General features: G+C 63.1%; 2 protein-coding genes across 2 annotated transcripts in view; one reads left to right on the top strand and one right to left on the bottom strand.

The window, feature by feature from the left end:
• Window positions 1-130: 130 nt before the first annotated feature.
• On the bottom strand, window positions 131-2,924 carry MNEG_4882 (hypothetical protein; the record flags this gene model as incomplete). Its single annotated transcript, XM_014046643.1, has 4 exons — window positions 131-1,138; window positions 1,376-1,751; window positions 1,995-2,195; window positions 2,872-2,924. The coding sequence occupies 4 exons, from the start codon at window positions 2,922-2,924 to the stop codon at window positions 131-133; spliced, it is 1,638 nt and encodes a 545-aa protein (XP_013902097.1).
• A 2,621-nt stretch (window positions 2,925-5,545) lies between these two features.
• Window positions 5,546-9,026, top strand: part of MNEG_4881 (Sedoheptulose-1,7-bisphosphatase) — a gene marked incomplete at both ends in the record, with an annotated part of 8,139 nt that continues 4,658 nt past the window's right edge. The window contains 9 exons of the mRNA XM_014046642.1: window positions 5,546-5,602; window positions 5,684-5,836; window positions 5,955-6,059; window positions 6,280-6,390; window positions 6,763-6,910; window positions 7,323-7,454; window positions 7,764-7,902; window positions 8,367-8,478; window positions 8,890-9,015. Of these exons, the coding sequence (XP_013902096.1) occupies window positions 5,546-5,602; window positions 5,684-5,836; window positions 5,955-6,059; window positions 6,280-6,390; window positions 6,763-6,910; window positions 7,323-7,454; window positions 7,764-7,902; window positions 8,367-8,478; window positions 8,890-9,015 (1,083 nt within the window). The remainder of the gene's footprint in view (window positions 5,603-5,683; window positions 5,837-5,954; window positions 6,060-6,279; window positions 6,391-6,762; window positions 6,911-7,322; window positions 7,455-7,763; window positions 7,903-8,366; window positions 8,479-8,889; window positions 9,016-9,026) is intronic.

Raw genomic sequence — 9,026 nt, 5'->3', positions numbered from 1 at the left:
CAAGCAATCACTAGTGAAATTCCATCAATTGCTCTTAGCCCCCCTATGAATTTTCATGCAAATGTTGCCGCATGACATCACCGCCAACATCCGTCCAGCACGGCACGGCATCAACCCACAGAAAATTGGATCATTGCAGCCTCGCCGCCACCAGCGCTCGCACCTCTGGGTGGTTGTGGAGCATGCCGCACAGCAGGTTGGTGCCGGTCCTCTGGTAGGCCAGCACCACAAACGGCACAGGCCCGTCCTCTGGCAGCGGCAGCGGCCGCAGGGCCGACAGGTAGTCGCGGCAGAACAGCCGCCGATGGTTGATGCGCTGGGAGCGCGCAAACAGCAGCACAGCAGCCGTCAGGAAAGACGCGGCCAGAGCCAGCGTGCCGGCCGACAGCCTGGACCAAAAAAGCACGCAGCACACGGCGACAGCCCAGCAGACATTGCGCACGAGAAGGCCAAACTGGGTGGCAGCAACGTGGTCGCGTTGGCCATCCATCCAGTCAAAGCAGAGGCAGATCTGCGTGAAGCGCAGCCGCGCCAGCTTGCAGCGCAGCCGGACGACGTCCTGCACCAGGGCGGGCACGAGCGCCAGCACAGCGATCACCATGCGGCGTGGCGGCGCAAGGGCCGGGGGCACGCGCGGGAGCACCGACACGACGCCCAGAGTCAGCTCGACGGCCATGATGGCTGCAGCGCAGGCCGCCAGCAGCACCAGCCGCTCCATCGTGCCACAGCCATCCAGGGCGCCGCTGAGCGGCGGCGCGCCGATGGCCGCGGCAACCGGGAGCAGCAGCGTCGCTTCGGCCCAGTTGGGCAGCGCGCGGAAGGTGCTGTGCGGCAGCGCCTCCAAGCAGAGCACGTCGCCCGAAGCCCAGCCTGCAACCTGGCGCAGCACGCCGCCCCAGAAGGGGTGCAGCGCCCTGGCCTCCGGCACCGCCACGATGGCTGCGTCCTTGTCGGCGGCGAGCGCCTTGAGCCGCAGGCAGAATTCCACGTCCTCGCCGCCGCCGGTCTTGGGGTAGGCCCCGCTGAACCAGACGGTGTTGTTGCTGCGGCCGGGGACGCAGAGGTTGGCCGTCACGCCCCAGGGCGGGTTGGGCTCGCGGGCCGCGATGGAGAAGAAGAAAGTCATCTGGGAGGCCACCTGATTTAATCGCAGCGTTTAGGACGTTCCAAGGTTGTGCAGAGCTGAACTGCATGAACCCAGGGAGACTCTGCCAGTGACTACAACGCCTGGGTGGTGTTGACTACAGGAAAGTGCAGACAAGCTCTGGTGCCCCAGAAAATCAAAGAACATCGTACTGAATGACGTTCACACATGAAGTTAGCTCAGGGCGCTCAACACCCACAACCCCCGCAAACTTGAACGCCCCTTACCCACCAGCGCGTGCTGCTGCATGGAGTGCGGCTCCGGCAGCTGGGTCAGGCCAACAAACACCTTGGCGTGCGGGTGCCGCAGCGTTGCGCCCAGGTAGGCGTCGAGCAGCTGCTCGTCAGGCGCCACGTCATCGTCCAGCAGCACAGTCCAGTCCCCGAAGCTCTGCGCCATGCCCGCATTGCGCGCGTCGCTGGCGCCCATGTTGGCGGGCTGCACGTACACGCGCACGAGGTGGTTTGGGCTCCAGTCCTGCAGCGCCTGCACATCTGCCAGCGCGGGCGAGGAGGGGTCGTCGACGACGACGAGCGTGTGCAGCGACGCGCGGGCGGCGAGCGACGTGCGCAGCTGGGTGATGCGGCGCAGGGCGCCAAGGTTGCACCTGTGAGGGGTGTGGGTGGGTTTGATTGGGCTTGTGTGGACGGCGGTGTAAACACTGGCAATGATGCTGGGGGGGCCCCACCAGGTGGATAGGGATTGAGGCTGGGTTGGTGCTGAGACTGTTGGGTATGTTTGATTGCAGGGGCATATCACCAAACACCCAGCTCGAGCCACGGGATTCCAGCAGCAACGCTCAGCCAGCCACCGTGCAGGCTGCACCCCGGGACGGACCCCCCCCACAAACCTGTATGTAGGCACGACGACGTTGAGGCAGCGCAGCTGGCGCCCAGCGGCCTCTGGGCCCAGCGCATGCTCCAGCACCGCAATTGCATCTGACAGCAGAGCGTCCCGCCACGGCGCCCCCTGCTTGCAGTAGCGTGCAGCCCCCAGGCCACCGACGCCGTTGATGAGGCTTGCCGAGGACGCGAAGGCGCTGGCACCCCACCTGCAGAACAGAGATGGAGAAAGCGTGGCAGAATGAGTTTTGTGCAGATGCGTTTCACAACGCAATGCAAGGCATTGCAGTTTGTGTGTGTGCGCGTGCGTTCATGCGTGCGTGCGCGCGCTCGCGCGCTCGCACAGGAGCACACTGAGAGAGCCTTCACAGGTTGTAATAAAAAGCCCTTCCCACCCCTGGTCTAGCTACTTGAGAATATTATATATGTTACGTGCTGGACTGACCCATCGCAGAAAACCACTGCAGTCCCCTGGTGGCTGGCCCCAGCCACCTGCGATAGAGCTCAAAGAGGAAAGGGTCGCCGTGCTGGTTGACGAGCTGAGGGGGAAAGAGCCTCCCAAAGGTGTCCAGGTGCCAGCGGTGCATGACCGGGAAAGTAGGGAAGACAGGGAACGATGTGTCGCGGAAACAGACGCAGGCACAGCCGAGCGGCAGGTTGCGCGCCTCAGAGGTATCCACAAACTGCGCCTCAATCTCCGCCTTCCAGCCCTGATCAGGAGGGGCAGGGGTGCGCGCCGGAAAGATTTGTGAATCAAACTGTGCAGGGTGAGACAAACCTCACGACAGCAGTGTTGCATCACCTGTATGGCCATGATGCAGGGGTGTGTGTGGCAGGGCGCAGCTTGAATGAAGGCAGCGGTGTACCCGCAGCAAATGCACGCACCCGCTCGAGCAGCTTGATGTCATCACCCAGAAGCACAAAAAATTCTGCACCATCTGTGAGAAAGGCAAAGCAGGACAGCTGTGAGTAGATTGGTCATGCAAGTGGCCCTATGTGCACGTTGATGTACGCTCGGTCAAACGGATCTAGTCAACTCAGCAGGCAGGCAGCGGCAGTTGGATGCAGACCCGCTGTCCGGCGCACCTGCCACTGCGGCCTCCGCCAGGTGCGCCCAGATGTGACAGATCTTGTGCCAAAAGTGGGATCTAATTTTGAGGGGGATCCAGGGTGTGTGGCACAAAGGTGTGGCAGCATTTTCAGGGTGTGCGGCGGCAGATCCTGACCATAGGGGCGCCGACACATTCCCCCGTACATCAAAACAGTGTGGCGCATCGTCACAGATGAAGGCGTTTTAAAAAATGGAATACACGCCTGGCACCTGAGGAGCGTGAAGGCGGTGGCCACGCCGACGCCTGCCAGCGCCGCTTTGATCCGGGCACGCGCCTCGCCGTTATCAAACACGATGTCAAACTGCAGCAGGAAACGGCAACAGCAGTGACGGCAGATGAGTTGGAGACTGCAGAGCAAATCATGTATCTGCAAGTGCAATTTTGCGGCAGGTACATGCTTGGCTGTACACAACGAGCCCTGCCCTTTGTTGCCGGCTTGCACTTGCCTGGTCAATCGCGACATGTACGCGCAGCAAGCTGCGCTCCTCCGGCGTCGTCGTGGCCTTCAGGGACTGTATGAACTCGTGCAGCCTCTCCCACACGGCTTCCTTGTCTTCCTTGCCACGATAGCAGACTGGTAGGAGCAGTCCCCATTGGTGCCCTGGCAGGCACACGTCCAGCTCTTTGTGATGCTGGGCCATTCCTGCTGCAAGTGGCTCAGTGACGTCAAACGACCCTGTGATATCAACACCAGCACCTAGTAGGTGTGTAGCTTCTCAAATTCGTTATGCGAGATGAAGAACGAGGTTTTCTCGTCGTGATTACTAAATCCGTGTTGCACATCCGTGATCACCCCGGATACCCGGGTTTCGAAGTCTCACAGCCTAGATGCAGAGCTTCAGACCACAACAAGACTGCTTCTAAAGAAGCAAAACCCGGTTGCAATGACTGGAGTCACTGAGGTGGTGCGGCGCGCCAGGCGCGCCTACTGGCAGGGCCGCTTCAGCCTTCTGGCCCTGATTGCCTACGCGCCGGCATTCCTGCGGCCAGCGCTCAGGTCTGCGCTGATGATGATGCCCGGGGAGAGCAGGGCATTGGCGAATCCGGTTGGGGACATGCCCATGCCGCGCCTAGAGTTCTTCAAGGTGATTTGGTGCAGCGCATCTTACTCTGCCAGCCTGCAAAGTGGCAGATTGGAGTGGCTCACAGCCCAGATGCCGTGACTGCGGTGCACGTGTACCCAGAGGATTGCCTTTGCTTGCCAGCTACTAGCGTGCCTGCCCTGGATTTGCAGCTCTTATCTAGCAGCATTCGTGCCCCCCGAGCCTGCTCAACATCAATTCGTTCTTCCCCCCATCTTGCATGTAGGAACTCGGGAAGGGCGGCCCATCGCCCTCTAGTGTGGCTGTTGTGCGGGTGCTTCAGGTCAAGCCCACGGTGGTGCAGCGGGCTGTGGTGTTCACACCCCGCACTGCTGCCGGCACGACGAGCGCCGGCCCCACCCGCCGCGTATTTGCATCAGCCAGGACGGCGGTGCGGTGCTGATGCGTGCAAGCCATTTGACGTCATCAGCGCTGGTCTTGACCTGATGCTTATGGCATAAGTGAGTCAGGCCGCTGCTGAGTTGGTTGGCAGCAGTGAGGCGATCGCGCAACGTGTGTGTCTGCTTTCTCACCGCAGCAGCACCGCAGGCACTGTGCGATTGCGATTGCGGTGTGCTTTACAGGCAGCAACAAGATGATGTAAGTTGCAGTGTACACAACTCTACAAGCCAAGCATGGCTCTTCGGCTGTAAAACAACATCAGTGCTGCTGCTACTGCTGCTGCTGCTGCTGCTGCTGCTGCTGCTGCTGCTGCTGCTGGAGTTGCGAGCAGCTCGGCTCCTGGCCCTGACAGCAGCCACAGTGCCTAAAAGAATTGACCAGCTTGCCTCAAAACCCTTCGCAATGTATCTGGGTGCATGCGCCACTTTACACCAGCCGCATTGTGCAAGACCGTTACGCAGACCCATGCAGGTTCGGGCACGCGCAGTGCCAGGGCTGCGACCGTTTACCGCACACCCCTAATAACAGTGCAGGACGTGCATGGCGGGGCGGTGCTTGAATGGCGCTGTGCGTACAAGACGCCCGGCTCAAAGGCATGCCGTTCTCTTGCTGACCCCTCCAGAGTGGTGGCCCTCAGAATGTGCGTGATCTCAAGCCGCACCTGCACACAGGCTGATCTGCCTCAGTCAAGGGGCCGCCTACGTAGGACCAAATTACCGCAAGCATGGTGCAGGTATGGGGTTCATTAAACAATTCAAAAAGTCTTATTATCTGGATTCTGGGTTTATATCAAATAGCTTCCTATGTGCTCGGGCGAGCTGTGCACACCTCTTGCGCTTGTCACTACGTCACCCCTGTGCTAACCGCACCCGTTCGCATGCTGCCCGCATGCAAACTTTCCTTGCGGCACGCCCTGACACCCCACCTTTCCCTACCCGGACACCAAACCGGATCTCAAACACAATGGCTGCCATCGCGTCTCGTGTCCAGGCCTCCATGGCGGGCGCTGCCCAGGCCAAGGTGCGGCGCGGCGCTTGCCCTTCGGGGCGTCTACTGCATGCTCGACGTGCGGCCCCCTGACAGCTCCATTGACCCCTGCAGGCCTTCGTGAGGCCTTCGGCTCCCAAGACCGTCCGTGTGGCGGCCTCGGCGCTCGGCCAGAGCTCGTTCGCGGGCGTCAAGGCCTTCAGCGCGCAGAAGCCGCGCTCCATGCGCGCTGCGTCTCGCCGCCATGCGGTCGTTACCAAGGCCAAGGTGAGATTATCTCTGCAATGCAGCAGCGCTTGCATGACGGGACCTAACACGTCCGCAATGCGCACCGGGACGATCTGTCGTGCCGTCTCGAGCCCATTCCTCGCCTTTTGACGCGCAGGTTGGCGACAGCCTGGCTGAGTTCCTCGTGGACGCGACCCCGGACCCCAAGCTGCGCCAGCTGATGATGAGCATGGCCGAGGCCACCCGCACTATCGCCTTCAAGGTGCCATTGGCTGTCGTTTGGGGCTCAATTGCACTAAATAGCCGCTCTGATACGCATCCGACACGTGCTGGGGGCCTAGCGCAGCTGGCCGCAGGCCCCTTGCGCGCGCTGCGCCGTTGCCGGCGCTGCCTGCGCTCCTGCGCCAGCCGCCCACCCAGGCACCTGAGCGCCCTTCGGCCTCTCAACCTGCGCCCCCTTGCCCCGCCCCACCGCCGTGCAGATCCGCACCGCGTCGTGCTCCGGCACCGCCTGCGTGAACAGCTTCGGCGATGAGCAGCTGGCCATCGACGTGCTGGCCGACAACCTGCTGTTCGACGCGCTGCGCTACTCGGTGAGCGGAGCCAGCAGCGCCTGGCAGACCGCAGGCTGAGCGCTGCGGCGAGGCGTGCGTTTGGCTGTCGATCGGCATGGCGGGGACTGGTGGGGTTGCAAACGAGGCTTCTGGCGGCAAGAGTTGCGCAAACTTGTGCAGCCGGTCTCGAGAAGAGCTGCAATGGCATTGCTGCGCAAAATGAGGGCCGCGTGCCCGGCATCAAGGCGGGGGATGGCACAACAATTCAGCCGCAGCTGCCTGCACGCCTTGCAACAATTGACAAGGGCCTGAACCCAGGCCTGGGTGTCCCGGGTTGCCCAATGTTTGCGCCGTGCCCCTTCACGGACCCCAACAACACGCCCCGCACGCCCCCACCCGCGCCCCCCGCAGCACGTGTGCAAGTGGGCGTGCTCCGAGGAGGTGCCCGAGCCCGTGGACATGGGCGGACAGGGCTTCAGCGTGGCGTTTGACCCCCTGGACGGCTCCTCCATCGTGGACACCAACTTCAGCGTGGGCACCATCTTCGGCGTGTGGCCCGGTGAGGACTTGGCAGGAGACGAGAGCCGGGCGCGCCGCCGCGGGGGCAGCAGCACTGGCTTGATGCCTGTTGACGGCCGCTGGACTGCGGGGCCGGCCGCTGTTTCTGGGGGATGCGGGGTGGAGAGTGTTGGTGAGGGCCTGGTTGCCACGTCGAGCGGCTCTCGTGGCGCAAAACAAAATTTTTTCGACGACAGCTGGCTGTGCGGCACACGTATCTTAGTGCGGTGGTGCGCCAGCAGCACGAGGCGGCCCCGCTGTCATGGCGGGGGCTTCATCTGGGTAGATCAGAACCAGGCCCACCGAACGCGCAGCACGCGGACTGGTGCACGCTCGTGCGCCTGGTGCGCGCAGCACTCCTGCCCCCGCCACCGACAGTCGCACCCCCTGATCCCCCCTGCAAACCGACCCAGGCGACAAGCTGAAGGACATCACCGGCCGCCAGCAGGCCGCCGCGGGCATGGGCATCTACGGCCCCCGCACCGTGTACCTCATCGCCATTGCCGGCTACCCCGGCTGCCACGAGTTCCTGCTCATGGACGACGGTGGGCGCGGCGGCAGAGGGGCCGGCGTGCGCGGAAATGGGGCCCGCCGTTGGGGCCAGCTTGCTGCGCTTGGAAGGGACCGGCAAGATTCAGTGCTCCAGCGTTGGAACGCTGGCGCGGCTGCGGGTCGGCGCGCATAATCTGCGGTGGACGTACCTCTGCGCACCGGCAGCCAGCAGCCAGCGGCTAGCAAGATCAGCCCCCCCTCCACTGGCTGCTCAAGTGTATGGCTGCGCCCGCCCGCCGACACTCCCCCTGTGTTGCCGTCCCGCCCCCCCCCCCGGGTGAACCCTAAACCCTGAACCCCAGGCAAGTGGATGCACGTGAAGGAGACCACCGAGATTGGCGAGGGCAAGCTGTTCGCCCCCGGGAACCTGCGCGCCACCTTTGACAACCCCGCGTACGAGCGGCTCATCAGCTACTACCTGGGGGAGAAGTACACCCTCAGGTGCGTGGGTGTTTGGGTGTGGGTGTGGGGGGGGGGGTGTGAGTGTGTTGCAAAAATGTCCGGCTGGGCGGGCTGCACCGCAGCTGCGAGAGGGTGCAGCGTTCTTGAAATGGGCCGTTGTGGGGTCTGGATGGAGAGGGTGGGGCACCGTGGCGGCCGGGAGAGTTGGGGCCGGCGGCTGGGAGGGGGTTGGTGCCGGCTTGAGGCAGGCGGGTGAGGGGCTTGGCTGGAGGGGGTGGTGGAGTGGTGGATGCAGGGATGTTCATGACCAGGCACTCCTGCAGCTGAGATTGATGCCCATGTATTGAATGCGTTGGCCACATTGCTCGAGTCTGGACGTGCCGGCCTGCGGAAACTGCCGGCACGCCCTTCATCCGCGGCTGGGCTGGTCACTTGCGGCCATGGTGCGCCCTCTCCGCCCCGCTCACACCTCTCGGTGGCCCGGCCCGACCGCATTGCGCCAGGTACACCGGCGGCATGGTGCCCGACGTGTTCCAGATCATCGTGAAGGAGAAGGGTGTGTTCACCAACGTTACCTCCCCCTCCACCAAGGCCAAGCTCCGCATCCTGTTCGAGGTGGGCGGCATGACATGTGGGCTGGGAAGAGAGGCAAAGGACACTCACTCACCCATGCTCTCCTTCACTCACTCACTCACTCACACCCGCACAAGCACATTGTGTATGAGGGCCGGAGAGAGGAGGATCTGTGTCTGTGCATGCACATGCGTGTGGTCTTCGCGCGTGGCTGGAATGTGGTTCACTGCAATGGTGGTCTGCCTGCGGCGTGCTAAGCTACCACATTGAAGACTGACGATTTTAATACTGAGCGTGGGGGTCATTACAGCAGTTTTTCCACCCTCTCCGCACAGCTGTTTGCAATGGCTGTGCCCCGCTTCGCCAGGCCGCGCTGCCGCTGCCGCCCCCTCCCCAACCCCCAGGCTTTCGAAACCACCTTCCCCCAACCCACCGCGCCCTGCCACCCCCCAGGTCGCCCCCCTGTCCCTCCTCGTGGAGAGCGCCGGCGGCGCCAGCAGCGCCGACGGCAAGTGCGTGAGCGGCCTGGACATCCCCATCCTGGCCTACGACCAGCGCACCCAGATCTGCTACGGCTCGGTCGGCGAGGT

Source organism: Monoraphidium neglectum (genome assembly GCF_000611645.1).
Source record: "Monoraphidium neglectum strain SAG 48.87 unplaced genomic scaffold scaffold00700, whole genome shotgun sequence".
Taxonomy (NCBI): Eukaryota; Viridiplantae; Chlorophyta; class Chlorophyceae; order Sphaeropleales; family Selenastraceae; genus Monoraphidium; species Monoraphidium neglectum.
This window is presented reverse-complemented; position numbering and strand designations above follow the sequence as displayed.